The sequence below is a fragment of the Pleurodeles waltl genome, chromosome 3_1 (genome assembly GCF_031143425.1).
Source record: "Pleurodeles waltl isolate 20211129_DDA chromosome 3_1, aPleWal1.hap1.20221129, whole genome shotgun sequence".
NCBI lineage: Eukaryota > Metazoa > Chordata > Amphibia > Caudata > Salamandridae > Pleurodeles > Pleurodeles waltl.
The window spans coordinates 1,945,884,813-1,945,903,390 of NC_090440.1; the positions used below are offsets into that span (position 1 = coordinate 1,945,884,813).

The 18,578-nt window shown below is 48.2% G+C and overlaps 1 protein-coding gene across 1 annotated transcript in view; it reads left to right on the forward strand.

Moving 5' to 3' along the window:
- The window catches only part of TAOK1 (TAO kinase 1), a 959,977-nt gene that overhangs the window by 847,418 nt on the left and 93,981 nt on the right, over window positions 1-18,578 (forward strand). Inside the window, exon 18 of the mRNA XM_069226237.1 lies at window positions 15,423-15,635. Within this exon, the coding sequence (XP_069082338.1) occupies window positions 15,423-15,635 (213 nt within the window). The remainder of the gene's footprint in view (window positions 1-15,422; window positions 15,636-18,578) is intronic.

An 18,578-nucleotide genomic window follows, 5' to 3' on the forward strand; every position in this document is an offset into this window, starting at 1 on the left:
CAGTAGTAAATAGAAATAGGCATAAAAAGGGATGGAAAGAGTGAAAAGCAAAAGGCAATACTGAAGGCATAGGTGGGGACCAAAGCATATACTAAAAAAGTGGAACGCGAGGGTCGGGTCCCCAACTAAGGAAGTGGGATTGGTAGAGGGGAGCTGGAGGAACTAAGAAACCCTTAAGGTAAGTACAAGTTTGCCCCCCCAGCGACCAGGAGGAAAGAGGTAAGTTATTGGTTTTCCCCAAACCAACCCAAAGGACTTCAAAAAGGGATATTGCAAGACCCAGACAAGACTGCAGGAAACCAACTGTGAATCCTGGAAGAGGAAGACCTCGAAAAGAAGGGGACCAAGTCCAGTTCATTTTGAAGTGTCAGGCGGTGGCAGGAGCCACTACCCACCTGTCCGTGGATGTGGGAGTTGGTCGACAGTGATAGGAAGATGGTCAGGAATGCAGCACTGGAGCTGATGAAGAGTTCCTGGGTGATGCAGACGATGTCCCACACTGGAAGAAGGATTGCAGTCAGTATGTGGTGTGGAAAAACTACCAACAAGCCTTGGCAAAGGCAAATGTTGTGGTTAGACGAAAATTGGAGCTTCCGGTGACCAGCAAGGTCCAAGGGGGATTCAACCCATGAGGGGAGCCCCAGGCGACCCTCAGCAATTAGAGAGTCTGAAGAATATGAGGCAGCCCCCACTGAAGACCCACAGGCAGGGAGCCCAGGAGTCGCAGAGAAGCCCACACAGCACACCTGAGGAGATGTCCAACGTCGCAGGAGTAGCACGCAGAGGGCTGTGCATCACAGGGAAGAGTGCCTTGGGGATGGGACTACACGGAGACTGAAGATCACTTGGAGGAGATGCCAATAAGCCTTGATAGCCGCAACAGCGGTGCACTGTTGTATTGTCCTGCGTGGGAAGGCAAGGGCTTAACTTCGACCCAAGTTGGACAGCTGACAGAGGACCAAGGGGACTACTCCAGACCACCACCTGTGATGCAGGATCCACACAGCTCAGGATGAGAGGAGATCCACCTAGCCGGTCGTCATTACAGTTGGTGCCTGCGAATGCAGGGAAGTGACTCCTTCACTTCAAGGGAGATTCCTTCTTGCATTTTGTGCAGGCTGAAGACTTGCTGCCCTCAGAGGATCCATAGCCCTGGAAATGTTGCAATTGCTGGAAGGAGCCGGAATAACAACGTTGCAGAGCAGTCTTGTTGCTGTAGCTGCAGGTTATAGGTTCCTGTGGAGTCCAGTTGCAGTTCCAGTGGCCAGAAGTTGAAGTAAATGATGCAGAGGATTCCTGCTGGAGTCTTGGATGTCGAATCTGAGGACCCACCCGCAAGAGGGAGACCCTAAATAGCCTTGGAAGGGGGATTGGTCACCTAGCCAGGTGACCACCTATCAGGAGGGGGCCTGACCTGGCCACTCAGATGCTCCCAGAAGCCTCTGCTCACCTTGGATTCAAGCTGGCAGAATCAAGGAGCCATCTGGAGGAGCTCTAGGCTCCGCCCCTGAGGTGGTGATGCACAGAGGAATTGTTACTCACCTCTCCTTCGTCCAGTTTCGCACCAGAAGGGGACTGGAGGTCCCTGAACTGGTGCAGACTGGTTTATGCAAGGAGGGCACTAAATGTGCCTTTCAAAGCATACCAGTGGCATGGAGAGGCTACACCTCCAATTCCATGTAACACCTATTTCCAAAGAAGAGGGTATACCCATCCCCCCCACTCCCACTCCCAAAGGAAATCTTTTGTTCTGCATTCCTGGGCTTGAACTGATGAAGCAGCAGGAGGACAGAAACCCTTCTAAGGGGTGGCAGAAGCATGGGCTGCCCGGAAAACCCCAGAAAGCTGGTAGGAGCATTGCTGGGGGTCTTCTAAGGAGCCCCGGAGTAGATAGAATCCCAGAGTAGATCGAATCATACAACCAATACTGGCAACAGTATAGGGGTATGATTCTGACATGTTTGATACCAAACATGCCCAGGTTCGGAGTTACCATTATGTAGCTGGACACCTGTGTCCAGTTCACAGGTAAAATGGCTTCCCGCCACTTACGAAGTCAGGAGGTGACCACCTATCGGGGGGTTGGGGGGACTGCAACGTCACCTGCTAGACCTGGCGACTCAGAAGCTCCCAAGGGCCTCTGCACATCTTAGAATCAAGATGGAAGAATCAAGTGGCCACTCTGGGCACTGTCTTAGTTGGACAGTACCTCACCAAATACTGGAACAGTAAAAGGTGATTTCTGGCAGCCTTTATGAATGGACTCAAGAATGTGACATCTCAGGGGAGTTGTGGTTAAACGGAGAATACCCTTTTCTCACATGAGGAATAAGTCTCAGTCACACATAGGCAATGAAGGAGATGCAGTAAAGTTTTCAATAGGTTTTATTAACAAGACTGCAATCTAGTGTGAAATGCATGAGCTGCAATAATTAGGATAATGAACAATGCAAGAAGCCGAATTGTAAAAACAAAAGTTGTGAATAGAAAGACCCCCACCATCTTACAATAACATGAAATGTAGAATATCCCTAAAACCCTAGCATGGAGAACCTAATCTCTTACCTAAAGAGAGCTAGGTGTGATAAACCTAATCTGCCAGCACAAGGTCCATGAAATGTGCCTCTCAACCCTTGTTACCTTGGAATGAGGGCTCTAGATCAGACTCCGTGGTGACATGAAGGCTGGGTCTGCATCAAAGCGACGTGCAGCATAGATGGCAGCGATAGCATTTGTTTGGAATCCCTCTGATAGCCTTGTCTGCATGAGATGTATTTGCACAGATCTTGAAGGACCCCAGACGCATGTATGTTCCCAAACAATAAATAAGGAGGTATGCTTGGGATGGTAATTAAATAAACAATTTCCTCCAAAAGTACATTATGTTCCTGCGGTAAAGGGACATGATGTAAATACCTACGTATCTCATTTAACTTTGACACTGATAGTGACGCCTTTACAGAGTGGCACTGATAACGTAAAATCAAAACATTTTACTCACTATGAACATAGCAGCCCTTTTGAAAGAAATAATTAAATAGGCTAAGACAGCAAGCTAACTAGGTTAAAAGTCACTAGGTGATGGGGCACAAGTCTGCAAGCCAGAAAGCTAACCTAACCTACTGATTCCCATTAAAACTAAATAGGATCTACTACATACTCCCCATTGCCAGAACAAGGATGACGCCACAGTGATGACTCCAGAGAAGGAGTTCTGAGCTAAACACGTTAAAGTCTCATTAAAAACTAATTAAAACAGCTAAAAACATACAAAGAGATAAAAATGTCGACCATGACAAGCACAGCAGACCAAAGCTAATCCATTCAATAATGCAATTTGGCATAATACTTTGGAAATTTTTGAATAAGGCCAGTGGTCAAATCAGTTAACAGTAGTCATGATCTTGAAGAATGTCTCCGAACTCATCGAAAGGAAGTGCATCCAGGAATGACTCCACATCGTCAGATCAGTGACAGGATTGGCAGACTGGTCCACGGAGCAGAAGTGCACAGGAGCCTCAAGCGCAGGATCACCCTTGAAGGCAGCACCATCCAAATTTCATGAAGGAGCCAAGTAGTTCACCAGGGGGTGGCTCATAGGTGGCCTCAAGAATCATCCTCAGGCTCAAAGTACACAACTGTAAATTATCCCTCTTCGGAAACATTAGCAGTTCTGGGGCCACTGGTGGAACAGCAAGGCACACCAAAGGTAGACATTCAAAGATGCACCAGGTGCAATGGAAGACAGGTTGACGCACTATAGGATTGACCGGAATGACAGTGACCAATCATGTTCCAATTCTTCCAGCAACGGAGCACGGAGCTTCCCATGCCACTGGATTCAAGCTAGCCTGGCTGATGAGGGGTGAAACCCTGAAACCGGTCCCAGGATGCTTGTTTCCGGTTCAGTGAGGACCTGGCTTGGCAGTTCGGGCTGGACTGTTCCCATGAGGGACAGGGTCAAGACTGATTTGCATATGGCTGGGTCCAAACTGGGGTGGCATGGTGAGCAAAAGAACGAAGGATTAAACCCAGATCTATGACTGGGGGTGAGTGTTTGACAATGTTCAGCATTCCGTCCATCACTTGTTGTTTTTGCTTTGTCGCCCTAAGTGGGAAGGGTATGCCCAGACGTGGGTCCCGTGCTTCCCATGCCACTGGATTCAAGCTAGCCTGGCTGATGACGGGTGAAACCCTGAAACCGGTCCCAGGATGCTTGTTTCCGGTCCAGTGAGGACCTGGCTTGGCAGTTCGGGTTGGACTGTTCCCATGAGGAACAGGGTCAAGACTGATTTGCATATGGCTGGGTCCAAACTGGGGTGGCATGGTGAGCAAAAGAACGATGGATTAAACCCAGATCTATGACTGGGGGTGAGTGTTTGACAATGTTCAGCATTCCGTCCATCACTTGTTGTTTTTGCTTTGTCGCCCTAAGTGGGAAGGGTATGCCCAGACGTGGGTCCCGTGCTTCCCATGCCACTGGATTCAAGCTAGCCTGGCTGATGACGGGTGAAACCCTGAAACCGGTCCCAGGATGCTTGTTTCCGGTCCAGTGAGGACCTGGCTTGGCAGTTCGGGCTGGACTGTTCCCATGAGGAACAGGGTCAAGACTGATTTGCATATGGCTGGGTCCAAACTGGGGTGGCATGGTGAGCAAAAGAACGATGGATTAAACCCAGATCACTGTACTGGGGGTGAGTGTTTGACAATGTTCAGCATTCCGTCCATCACTTGTTGTTTTTGCTTTGTCGCCCTAAGTGGGAAGGGTATGCCCAGACGTGGGTCCCGTGCTTCCCATGCCACTGGATTCACGCTAGCCTGGCTGATGAGAGGTGAAACCCTGAAACCGGTCCAAGGATGCTTGTTTCCAGTCCAGTGAGGACCTGGCTTGGCAGTTCGGGCTGGACTGTTCCCATGAGGAACAGGGTCAAGACTGATTTTCATATGGCTGGGTCCAAACTGGGGTGGCATGGTGAGCAAAAGAATGATGGATTAAACCCAGATCTATGACTGGGGGTGAGTGTTTGACAATGTTCAGCATTCCGTCCATCACTTGTTGTTTTTGCTTTATCACCAAAGAAGTGCACCATGCGATCACAGCACAGCTGGGCCTGGTGGTAGTAGCTCCATCACTCCGCTTAGCTGAGAAGGCGCAACCACTGCGTATTAAGAACAGCAGCCGCAGTATCCCGTCAGTCAGTGCCAAAGTCATCAGAATGCCACCAAACACACTTGAAAAGAGTGAATGGATTGCCAGTGGAATGTCTCCAAAGAGAGTCTGGAAATGGAAGCAAATCTAGGTCCATATGCCTTAAAGAAGTGCACAATCCTTGTAGTGTTTGAAGCGTTGAATATTCTGGATTCCAGTTCTCCAAAGTGCTTTAGGAAGTTGGTATTTAATAGGGATTGTAGCTCGGCTGATTATCTTGCTCTCTGGAGAGAATAAGTCTCTCTAGCCGATGTCATCGGAACTTGTTTCTGGAACAGTAGCACCTTTAGTCTGCTGTGCTTGTCTTAATTTACATTAATAGTATCAGTGTGAGGCCACATTGCTGCTACTCTTATCTCTTGTGTGGGGGAGAATAGAACATGTCCACAACAATTTGCAACCTTAGAGACTGAACTTTCGTAGGCAATTTCTGGTCTCATACTGCAACAGCTCTGTTCGTTCAGGACCACATAACTTCCATTTGAAAGTATATGAAATGCTGGATGAATCAAAGGGATGGGATTACCCTTCAGAAAATAAGCCAAGTTCGCGACCTTGCATTGCAAAGGCCATGAAGAGACACCTGTTTGCAAATTATTGAATGAATAACAGTGTCTCACATTAATTTCCACTGAGAAAGACCTGTTTCGCCAGTCAGACATTTGTAATAAAAGGGCAGCCCCTGCTCTTTAATATAGCTGTCTCTTAGCCGCTCATATCTACCCACAGCAAGATGTTTCAAGCATTCAATGAAACAGAAGTGGAAATGGGTAGATTTATGTAGGAAGTTGGCTCTGTATATACTATCTCAAAGTGAGAGATAGTGTGCACAGAGTCCAAGGGTTCCCCTTAGAGGTTGATAGTGGCAAAATTAGATAATTCTAATGCTCTATTTTGTGGTAGTGTTGTCGAGCAGTAGGCTCATCAGAGGGTAGCATTAAGCATTTGTTGTACACACACACAGGCAATAAATGAGGAACACACACTCAAAAGACTTAACTCCAGGCCAATAGTTTTTATATAGAAAAATATATTTTCTTAATTTATTTTAGAACCACAAGATTCAAGATTTGAAGTAAATACATAAAATGCAAGGTACTCTACAGAGGTAAGTAAGGAACTTTGAAGTAAAGCAGTAGTACACACAGTACAGGTTAAAATGGCAATAACCTATTTTAAAAGTGGACACAGTGCAAACATCAACAGTTCCTGGGGGAGGTAAGTAAGGTTAAGTTTCTGATGTAAGTAAAGCACTTACAAGTTCAGTTTCCTGTGCATAGGCAGCCCACCGTTGGGAGTTCAAGGCAACCCCAGTCACCCACCAGCAACACAGGGCCAGTCAGGTGCAGAGGCCAAAGGAGGGCCCATAACACATAGGCTCCTATGGAGAACAGGGGTGCTCCGGTTCCAGTCTGCCAACAGGACCTGCGTCTTCAGAGGGCAGACTAGGGGGGTTTTGTAGCACACTGGGGGGGGGGGGTACAAACAGGCACACAAAACACACCCTCAGTGGCACAGGGGTGGCCAGGTGCAGTGTGCTTAGCAGGTGTTGGGTTTTCTGTAGAAATCAATGGAGGGACAGGGTGCAGGCAGGGCACAGGGGGGCTTCTCGGGCCAGCCACCGACTGGGCTAGGCAGAGGGCTGCCTGATGGTCACTCCTGCACTGGAGGTCGGCTCCTTTCGGGCTGGGAGCTGCGGGTGCAGTGCTTGGTCCAGGCGTCGGGTTCTTTGTTCCAGGCAGTTACAGTCAGGGGGAGCCTCTGGATCCTCTCTGCAGACGCAGCTGTGGGGGTGCAGGGGGGTCGTCTCAAGTTATTCACGAGGTCGCAGTCGCCTGGGAGTCCTCTCTGCAGTGTATGGTTCTCTGGAGGTCAAGCCGGGGGCGTCAGGTGCAGAGTATGAAGTCTCACGCTTCCGGCGGGAAGAGTGAGTTCTTTAAAAGTTGCTTCAAAGTTGCAAAAATTTTGCTGTTGGTGAAGACTGTGCCACTGTTCTCAGGAGTTTCTTGGTCCTTCGGTTCAGGGCAGTCCTCTGAGGCTTCAGAGGTCGCTGGTCCCTGTCGGATGCGTTGCTGTGCAGGTTCTTTGAGTCTGGAGACAGGCCGGTAGGGCTGGGGCCAAGTCAGTTGTCGTCTCCGTCATCTCTGCAGGGGTTTCAGGTCAGCAGTCCTTCTTCATTGTGTAGGTTGCAGGAATCTGATTTCCTAGGTTCTGGGTCGGCCCTAAATACTGAATTTAGGGGTGTGTTTAGGTCAGGAGGGCAGTCGCCCTGGAGGGTGGCTACACCCTCTTTGTGCCTCTTCCCTGAGGGGAGGGGGGCTCCCTAATCCTATTGGGGGAATCCTCCAAAACTAATATGGAGGATTTCTAAAGACAGGGGTCACCTCAGCTCAGGACACCTTACGGGCTGGCCTGACTGGTGGGTGACTCCTCCTTGTTTTCCTAATTATCTCTTCCAGCCTTTGAGGGCAGTGGCCGGAGGGGCGGATATTTCTACTAGCTGGGATGCCCTGGGGCGCTGTAACAAAGGTGGTGAGCCTTTGAGGCTTACCACCAGGTGTTACAGCTCCTGCAGGGGGAGGTGTGAAGCACCTCCACCCAGTGCAGGCTTTGTTCCTGGCCACAGAGTGAGAAAGGCACTCTCCCCATGGTGCCAGCAACTCGTCTGGTTGTGGCAGGCTGGCAGAAACTGGTCAGACCCACACTAGAAGTCGGATTGGTATTCAGGGGGCATCTCTAAGATGCCCTCTGGGTGCATTTTACAATAAATTCCACACTGGCATCAGTGTGCATTTATTGTGCTGAGAAGTTTAATAGCAAACTTCCCAGATTTCAGTGTAGCCATTATGGAACTGTGGAGTTCGTGTTTGACAAACTCCCAGGCCATATACTCTTTATGGCTACCCTGCACTTACAATGTCTAAGGTTTTGCTTAGACACTGTAGGGGCATAGTGCTCATGCACATATGCCTTCACCTGTGGTATAGTGCACCCTGCCTTAGGGCTGTAAGTCCTGCTAGAGGGGTGACTTACCTATGCCACAGGTAGTGTGAGGTTGGCATGGCGCACTGAGGGAAGTGCCATGTCAACTTAGTCTTTTCCTCCCCACCAGCACACACAAGCTGTGAGGCAGTGTGCATGTGCTGAGTGAGGGGTCCCCAGGGTGACATAAGACATGCTGCAGCCCTTCGAGACCTTCCCTGGCATAAGGGCCCTTGGTACCAGGAGTAACAGTTACAAGGGACTTATCTGACTGACAGGGCTGTGCCAATTGTGGAAGCAAAAGTACAGTTGAGTGAAAGAACAGTGGTGCTGGGGCCTGGTTAGCAGGGTCCCAGCACAGGTTCAATCAAAACTTGGCATCAGCAAAGGCAAAAAGTCAGGGGGTAACCATGCCAAGGAGGCATTTCCTTACAACAGCCCTCTGCATGCTTCTCCTAGCGCACTCGCTGGGCGTCCTGACACGGAGGCGCCGTTTTCATATATCGGAGATAACAACTAAAGAATATTCGGTGAATATTCATATTGCAACATATCGATTTCGGATCATCTGACATCATTGTCTAGTGCTAATAGTGTTATTGGATTTTTAAGCCCTGAAGAAGTCGTAAGGGATGTTAATTATTCCCAAAGACGAAACACGTGTTGGCTGGAAAGCTGGAAGTACATATTGCTCTGGATTGCTGACTGTTCAATATGAAATCATATGTTCAATAAACTCTGGACTGATTTATTTTCCGTACTGATTTACTCCAAGACCTACTGGTGGTATCATGGACTGATTTTTGCAAACAATATATATGTGAATTCTGTATCTTTTTGTTCTTCGTGTACTTTAGGGGCACCTCGTTGTGTATTTCTGAGTCGTGAGGTAGTTTGACCTCTAAGGGTTGGGTGTTTCCCTAGTGGGGTTCCCCATTATATACTTGGGTGGATTGGGCACCCTGAGCGCCACATCTCCTCATTTTGCACCCGGTTCTTCTTATTCCTGCCACGTGATATTCCTTTCTAGGTGTACCGCGTGGGCCTCACCTCGATGCCTGTGCTTGCTGCCTGTGGGGCTGCCTCCTCTTCCTGTGACTCTACTCACTGCTGAGGGTCACCCGGGGCTCCCCTCCGTGGGCCTCACCTCGATGCCTGTGCTTGCTGCCTGTGGGGCTGCCTCCTCTTCCTGTGACTCTACTCACTGCTGAGGGTCACCCTGGACTCCCCTCCGTGGGTTGAGTCCCCCTGGACCTTTTTTGTCCCCAGCAGCTCCACTTTTCTTCATCCATGACATTGGTCTTGCCAAGGCTTGTTGGTGGTTTTTCCACACAACTGACCGACTGAAATCCCTCTTCCGGTATGGGATGTCGACTGCATCACTCCAGGAACTCTTCAGCTGCTCCAGTGCTGCACTGCAGACTATCTTCATCCACCATGAACCTGGTCCTGGATCCACAGATGGATCACCATCACCGGACACTCAAACATGAACTGGACTTGGTCCCCTTCTTTTCTAGGTCTCCCTCTTCCAGGATCTACCTTTGGTTTCTTGCAGTCTTGTCTGGGTCCTGCAGTATCCTTCTCTAAAGTCCTTTTGGTGGGTTTGGGGAAAACCAGACACTTACCTCTTTTTCTCCTGGTTGCTGGGCGGCACTCTGGTACTTACCTTGTGGGGTCCCTAGTTCCTCTAGCTCTCTTCTACCGATTCCACTTCCTTGGGTGGGGCCCCGACTTTCGCATTCCACTTCTTAGTCCCTTCCTAGGCCTTCAGTATTGCCTATTGCATTCACTGTTTTCTGTTACGTTCTATGCTAATTCCTGAGTACTACTGTACAAATATTAGTGTATTTTTCCTACCTCCATTTGGGGTATTGCCAAATAGTGTTTTAGTATGTGTATCACTAAAATAAAGTACCTTTACTTTTGTAACACTGTGTAGTTCTTTTTTTATATGTTTAAGTGCTGTGTGACAACTGTGGTATTGCATAAGCTTTGCATGTCTCCTAGATAAGTCTTGGCTGCTCATCCACAGCTACCTTTAGAGAGACTGGCTTCCTACACCTCTCTAATAGGGGATACCTGGACCTGGTATAAAGTGATAATACCATAGGTACTCACCACACACCAGGCAACTTCATCAAAAAGGAGAAATTCAAGATGCTAACTCTTGTTTAATTCTTGTCTGCCCTAGACCAAGGAGACTGGATGTTAGCACTGGACTTGTAGAATGCGTATTTTCACATCCCGATCCTGCTTGCCCTCAGGCATTACTTGCGGTTCAAGGTGAGCCACAAACAGTTTCAGTTTACTGTGCTCCCCTTCGGTCTCACCAGTGCCCCTTGGGTGTTCACCAAAGTGATGGCTGTGGTAGCAGCTCATCTTTGTAGGTTAGGGCTTTCAGTCTTCCACTATCTCAACGACTGGCTGTTGAAGGCTCCTTCGTCCCAGGCTTTCGTCACCCACCTTCAGAGTATGGCAAACTGCCTGCATTTGCTGGGGTTCACTATAAACTTGCTGAAGTCACACCTGACTCCCTCTCAGAAGCTCCCTTTCATCTAAGTTGTTCTGGACACAGTGTATTTCATGCTTATCCTCCAGAGGAGCGAGTCCAGGATATTCAGGTTATGATACTGATGTTTCGGCCTCTATCCTGGATTTCGGTGAGACAGACTCTGAGGCTGTTGGGCCTCATGGCCTCCTGCATCCTGTTTGTCAAATATGGCAGATGAGGGCTCTGCAGTGGGACCTGAACTTCCAGTGGGGACAGCATCAGGGGAATCTCACTGACACGCTTCAGATTTCAGAGAGAACTGCAAAAGATCTGCAGTGGTGGTTAGTGAACTGTGATTGGGTCAGAGGCAGACTCCTCTCCCTTCCCCAACCAGATCTCACAGTAGTGACAGATGGTCACTTCTGGTATGGGGTGGAGATCAGAGGCCTCTGGTCTCAGGCGAAATCCAGACTCCATATCAACTTACTGGACCTCCGGGTGATCACACTGGCATTAAAAGCATTTCTTCCTGTTATGAAAGGAAAGAGATGGTTCAGGTGTTCACGGACAACACTATTGCAGTGTAGTACTTCAACAAGCAGGGCGGTGTGGGGTCGTGGACCCTTTTGTCAAGAGGCCCTGCGTCACTGGACATGGCTGGAACAGCAAAGCATAACCCTGCTGGTTTAACACCTGGCAGGTTCTCTGAACGCCAGGGCAGACAAACTCAGCCGTCAATGCTTAGTGAATCACAAGTGGTGTCTCTATCTGGAGGTGGCACAAGGACTCTTTCACCAGTGGGGAGAGCCTTGGTTAGATCTGTTCGCCTCAGCAGAGAACGCGCAATGTCAGCAGTCTTGCTTGTTGGAGTTTCCAAGGTACTCGCTCAGCGACAATTTTCATTGCGAGTGGAGTTTAGGCCTCCTGTCTGCATTCCTGCCTATACCACTTCTGTCCAGAGTTCTTAAAAAGATCAAGAACGACCGGGCCCAAGTTATCCTGGTGGCTGCGTACTGGGCACGGAGAGTCTGGTATCCCAAGCTCCTCAAAATAAACATCAATCCTCCGATCAGGCTGCCCCTTCGGAAAGATCGTCTGTCGCAGCAACAGGGTAAGGTTCTCCACCCGAACCTGTCAACTCTGTATTTTCATGTTTGGAGAGTGAGCAGCAACAGTTGACAGCCTTTGACTTTTCTCCCGAAATCTATAAAGTTATTCTGGCAGCCAGGCGTCCCTCCACTAAGACAGTATACGCCTGCCGTTGAAAGCGCTTCGTATAATATTGTACAGAAAAATCTATGGAACCTTTCTGCTTCCCTCTCTGACATCCTTCTCTTTATCTAATCCCTTGTTCATCAGGGTTCTGCCTTGGGCACTCTCAAAGGCTATCTTTCCACCCTGTCGGCGTTCCTTTGGTTGGCTAATCGGCCTTCATTATTCAAATCTCCTGCTGTACATAGTTTTCTCAAAGGGCTTATACATATGTTTCCCCCTATGCCCTTTGTTATACCTCAGTGGGACTTAAATCTAGTTCTCACGTTTCTCATGTATGCTCCCTTAGAGCCACTGCGCAACTTTCCCCTTCGGCTTCTCACCATCAAGACAGCCTTTTTAGTGGCAAAAACATCAGCCAGGAGGGTGAGTGAGATGCAGGTCTCTCATCCAAGCCGCCGGATCTCACCATGTTCCCAGACAAGGCGGTACTTAGAACTCGTGCCACTTTTCTCCCCAAGGTGGTGACCCCATTTCAACTAGGTCAAAACATCACCCTGCCCACAGCATCCTTCTAAGGAAGAGGAGCGACTCCGCCGACTGGACCCAAAAAGAGCGTTGTAGTTCTACCTTGACCACACACAAGAGTTCCGAGTGGATGACCAACTCTTTGTGGGGTACGTGGGAGCAAAGAAGTGTCTGGCAGTGCAGAATGAACCATTTCACGCTGGGTCATTGTCTGCATTAAGATCTGCTATGCACTGGCCGAGATGCAGCCTCCTGAGGGCTTGAGGGCTCATTCCACCAGGGGCAAGGCTGCTACCACTGTGCTGGCACGAGGTGGTCCAGTCCTGGATATCTATTGGACAGCAACGTAGGCAACGTTACACACATTTCCAAGACATTACTGCCTGGACTACCGGGTCAGTAGAGACAGACACTTTGCCCGTTCAGACTTCAGGACTTTTTAGTGTGAAGAAGTTCTGTCCGCAGCCTACCACCAGGAGGTTATGGCTTGGGTATCTATTCTATGGTAAGAAATCTACAGCTAGAAGTCTCTATCAGATGAACAAGTTACTTATCTTCGGTAATGCCTTAGTGACAGGTACGTCACTTCTGGGATGGGGCTGCCATCTGGGAGAGGTGGAGATCAGAGGCCTCTGGTCCCAGGCGGAATACAGACTCCATATCAACTTTGAACTGGACGATCACACTTGCATTGAAAGTATTTTTTCCTGTTGTAAAAGGGCATGGGCAGATGTTCACAGACAATACTATCGCAATGTGGTACTGCAACAAGCAGGGCGGTGTGGGGTCGTGGACCCTTTGTCAAGAGGCCTTTGTCAATAAGTTACTTATCTTTGGTAATGCTTGTTCTTGAAATTCACAGCGATAGTCATCCTTAGGTCTAATAGAAATTTTCTGCCAAAGGTTGTATCCCCCTTTCACCTTAATCAAATCATTGAGCTACACTGGAAGTCAAAGGGGCTCTTGTGTACTACATTGACAAGATCAAGCCCTTTCATAAAACTCAACAACCCTTTGTTACTTTCACTAAACCACACAAAGACCCCACTGTTTCTAAAGTGGGCATAGCCACATGGCTTATAAAGTGCATTCAAACCTGCTACACAAAGGCCAAAAGGCATCTGCCTACCCCACCCAGGCCCAACTTAACCCACAAGAAGGGGGCCTCTATGGCCTTCTTTGGTAACATCTCCATAGCTGACATTTGTAAAGCAGCTATTTGGTCCACTCTACATACATTTACCAGACACTATTGTGTAGACGTCTGAGCAAGCCAACAAGTCAGAGTTGGCCAAGCTGTGTTACATATGGTTTTCCAGTCCTCTGCGACATCCTTAGGCTAGCCACAGCTTAGGGGAGTACTGCTTTACAGTCTGCAGAGCATATCAGGGGTGGCTCCTCCATTAGGGCTGAGGAGCGTCGCCCTCCACTCCACCAGCAGCGTCAGCTGCTAAACCTTTACAAGGAAACAATAATAAACTGGGTTTATTATCGTTTCCTCGTAATGGGACGGGGACACGGGGTGGGGAGCAGTGAGGGGGAGTGCATAGCACTCCCCTCAAAGCGCATGTGTTTTGGCCAGCTGTGTCGCCACAGTTGCAGGGCTGGAGAGAGTCTGCACCTTCTCCTAGGCTGGGTGCCTGTGCCTGCACTCAAGGAAAGAGGAACGGATGGAGCCGTGTGGTGGCGAGCAAGGTAAGTGTTTATTAATTTAATTTAATTTTTATTAATCTCTCTCAGCCCCTCCAACCTCTGGCATGCCGCCCCTTCCGCACGCTTTGAGCCGCGACTGGAGGACATGTATCTACAGTTACACATGCCACAAACAGAATATGCCTGTAAGCATCTGTTTGTGGCACGTTGTGTGGTAGGTTCACATGCGCCCACCCTCCGCACACAGAAGACTGGTGGTTGCAGATATTCTTTTATCTCTTTCTGCATGGTCATCTACTGCTTTCTTCTTTATGCTCCATTCTTATCCTTGCCTGCCATGCAAAACAAACCATCCAATACTGAAGTCGATGCCCATGCGAATTACCAGTCGAAGGAAGAATCACTGTAACTCGCGTCACAATAGATTTCTTCGAGGAAAAACACGTTTCACACATCTAAGCCCAACTGTAGATGGCAGGAGTATGTAAAACATGTGAATCTGTAGCACTACTTGCCCCAAACAGATGCTTACAGGATAAGTCAAATATTCCTTCTGGTGGATAATGTATCAGGATGCCAGGCGCCTTGGACACATGCCTCTGTACTGTTAGTGTACACCTTGTCAGGATGGGAATCCTCCAATTAAAAAAATCATTGAACATGTGTTTTAAACAGTTAATAAAAGTCCTTTTCTAACAGTTTGCCTCCCTGCTCCTGCAGCAATGTCTCATTTAGGTACATGCCATGGTCATTTTCTTATTATATATGTGATTATGTGGGAGTCCAACCAGATTTGTGCTCTATTTCACATGTATACATCTAAATCCCCTAAATGTTTAGTTTGCCCTACTGCAGGTTTGTTGTTGTCTACCTCACTGCATTTCTCTACAGGGAACATGTTTGTTTGTGTTCCTTATAGGCTCCAAAAAGATTTTTTTTTAAATAAACCTTTTCGGAACTTGAATGCTGCAAGTGATCCTCATACAAAACAGAAAGGGCCATAGGTTTCATGTACACAGTAGTTAACGTATTTCATGATATGAAAATTCTGTTAGTAAAATAGACTGTCCTTCAGAAACATTCAGACTTAACTGCTCATTTCATCTTCTAGGCCTCCACATGCAAGTGATGTCTTGGTTTCTTGATTTCCAAACTTATAATAATTGTTGTTGTCTTCTGCAAGACAGTGTCTAGGGGCAGACTTAGAAATGAGAAGTGAAAGTTAAGTTTTCTGAAGTAGTGAATGACTGAACTACTATCCTGATTAACATAATGTGAAATGAAAATTTAAGTGTAGCTCTATTGTGCTGTCTGTATGGCACTAACTTCTTCCTCCCTCTACAGTCTAAAGAATTACAAATTAAGAAGCAGTTCCAAGACACATGCAAGATCCAGACCAGACAGTACAAAGCTTTTAGAAACCATCTGCTGGAGACAACAGCAAAAAGTGAGCACAAAGCCCTGTTGAAGAGATTGAAGGAGGAGCAGACCCGGAAGTTGGCTATTCTGGCAGAGCAGTACGATCATAGCATTAATGAAATGCTCTCCACGCAAGCAGTGAGTAAGAGCCTCTTAAGTTCCTCAAGATTCATTCAGATGAAAATGACCGAAGTATATGCCAACAGTAGGCTATTTTAATGTTTTGTTTGGAAAGAGTACTCCTCAACTCCATAAAAAATAACTCATCACAGGTGGTTGTGTAGTCCTTAATATTCAGTTGATTTTTTATGTTTATTTTGTGTGGTTTTCCCAAGGATTATCCCATCATTTAGTGAAAGAGAAGTTAGCATATTCTGGTGGGTTGGGTAGTATGTGTGTGTAGGAGGCTGACTCCGTTTATGGTGTAAATCTGTGGTGTGGCACCCAATACTGAGTCCAGGCAACCCTTAGGGATAGTGAATAGGTGTCCAGATAGTAGAAGCTCTCTAGGGGTAGCTGAGGCGAGCAGCTAAAGCTTATCCAGGAGGAATGTAAAGCACTCGCGATACCACAGTAGTCAGACAATAACTTAGTCACAAGGAAAAACCACACAAGTGTTGCAAAAATAAAGGACACTTTACTACAGCACTATTACTGAACTGAACTTGCTATATTTACCTTTGGAGATAATACATTCAATTATACACATAAAATAACCAGCATAATAGTATAGAAATATACAGGGGCCTAAGGAAGGGCAAACCATATACTACAAAAAGTGGAATGTGAAAGTGGAACCAAAGTAAATGTGGTGGGTAGCTAGAGGCTGGGGCCAGTTAGAAACACCTAAGGTAAGTACAATAGGTGACCCCAGCAACCAGGAGTAAGTCAGTTACCCACCCAGTTGTCCCATAGGCTAAAACATAAAGCGGTGGTTGGAGTGTATTGAATTCAGGACCCTTCCCAGTGGACTCCGAGAAAACCAGCAGGCAAGAGGATGAATGGAGAGTGTCCCTACCCCTTCAATGCAGTCTGGCGTCATTCAGAGGCCACCCCAGCCCTTAGACACCTAATACACAGGGAGAGGTGGTCACGCCTCTCCCTTGCAGGAAATCCTTTGCTCTGCTCCTCCGGCCTGAGCCTGGCTCATCAGCAGGGGGGCAGGTCACTGTCTGAGGTCAACAGCAGTGTGGACTGGCAGCTAGACCCCGCAAGGCTGCACAGGCAGAACTGGAGTGATCCCCATGGGAACCCCCAGAGTACATAGTATCATGCAACTAACACTGGAATCTCTATAGTTGCATAATTCCAACATGTTTGATACCAAACATGCCTAGGTTTGGAGTAGCCATTATGTAGTTGGACCACTCGTGTTGACCAGTGTCCACTACATACCTTAAGATGGCTTCCCCTCACTTAGAGTCCAGGAATTGGCATGGGGACCTTAGGGGTTCCGTGCTCTTGCGGGGTTACCCATCACACTTAAGACATACACTCTGCCCTTTGGCTAAAGGGCTTACCAGAGGGGTGACTTGTAGGGTCTAAGTGCAGTGGTTGTTTGGCAGTGAAGGGGTGCATGCACCCTTTACACAGGCTACAATGGCAGGCCTGCAGTCACAGTTTGCATGGGCTCCTATGGGTGGCATCATACATGCTGCAGCCCATAGGGGACCCCTGGTGTACCAATGCCATGATAACCTAGTTACCATATACTAGGCCTAGGGACTTACATGAGTGCACCAGTATGTCAGTTGTGGGTGAGAGCACTGTCACTAGGGTCTTGGTCGCAGTCGTATATAGGTGCCACCCCAGCACACTGACATCAGTTCTTTTCTTTCCACGCCAGCCTTCGCACAGATCCGGAGAGAGCTACCTCATTAGTTTTTTCATTACGTCGAATTTGTCGAATTCTTTTGACGAGTTCATAGATGCGTCGAGGGATGTCCCGCAAGACCGGTTTCAAGCTCTGCGACTCCTGTCACCGAACGATGCAGGTGACGGATCTGCAACTCGTGTCTTTGGTCCCTGGAGCGCGATCACGACCCAAAGTCGTGCTCCGAGTGTCGGACCATGAACCCAAAAGCTTTGAGGGAGCAGTCCCTAAAGCTCATGGCGGCCCGACACTCGACTCCACGGTGCCCACGGTCTTGTTCGAGAAGGAGGTCTCGAGACCGGCCGCGGAGTCACCACCACTGTTAGTCTTTTAAGTCTTCGGGACATTGGGATCACAAAAAGAAGTTGTTGAAGAATGACAAGTGTTCTTCGACTTCACTCCATCGCTCGGACAAAGCGGCGCAGGAAGAACGTTGGCGCTCTCGCCCTCCGTCCTCGGGGCCTTCATCTGGGTCGGCTCCGCGCTTCCCTGACTTCCCGGGAGCTAGAGCCACCCCTGCCCAGCTCAAAGAATTTCATGAGGCAATACGCCTCATTTTTGGGCAGACCGACTCACCTTCGGCACCCTCGAGCACAGGTTAGTTCGTGGGGGAACCCTCGGGTTCGAAGTAGTCAGCTTCGGTAAACGGCTCTGGAGGGCCCCTCCCGATCCAATCGCAGATCCGTCCCGATGCCGGTCCTGCCTCAGCGACCTTCCCTGGCGTCGGGTCAGACATCGATGTTCCAGACATCATTTGGGCCCACAATCAACATCGATCCCTTCCTCATATCCGACGATCCGGAACAACGTCATTCGACGCTGATGCCATTCTCTATGGGATCTCCTGGGCCCAGAGTTGATGCAGACCCTTATGCTTATAGGTATGTGTAGGAAGTTGGCCATGTATATACTATCTCAAAGTGAGAGATAATATGAACAGAGTCCCAAGGGTTCCCCTTAGAGGTTGATATTGGCAAAATTAAATAATTTTAATGCTCTATTTTGTGGTAGTGTGGTCGAGCAGTAGGCTTATCAGCCTACATGTTAAGCATTTGTTGTACACACACATGCAATAAATGAGGAACATACACTCAAAGACTTACTCAGGCCAATAGGTTTTTATATAGAAAAATATATTTTCTTAGTTTATTTTAAGAACCACAGGTTCAAGATTTGAAGTAAACACATAAAATGCAAGGTACTTCACA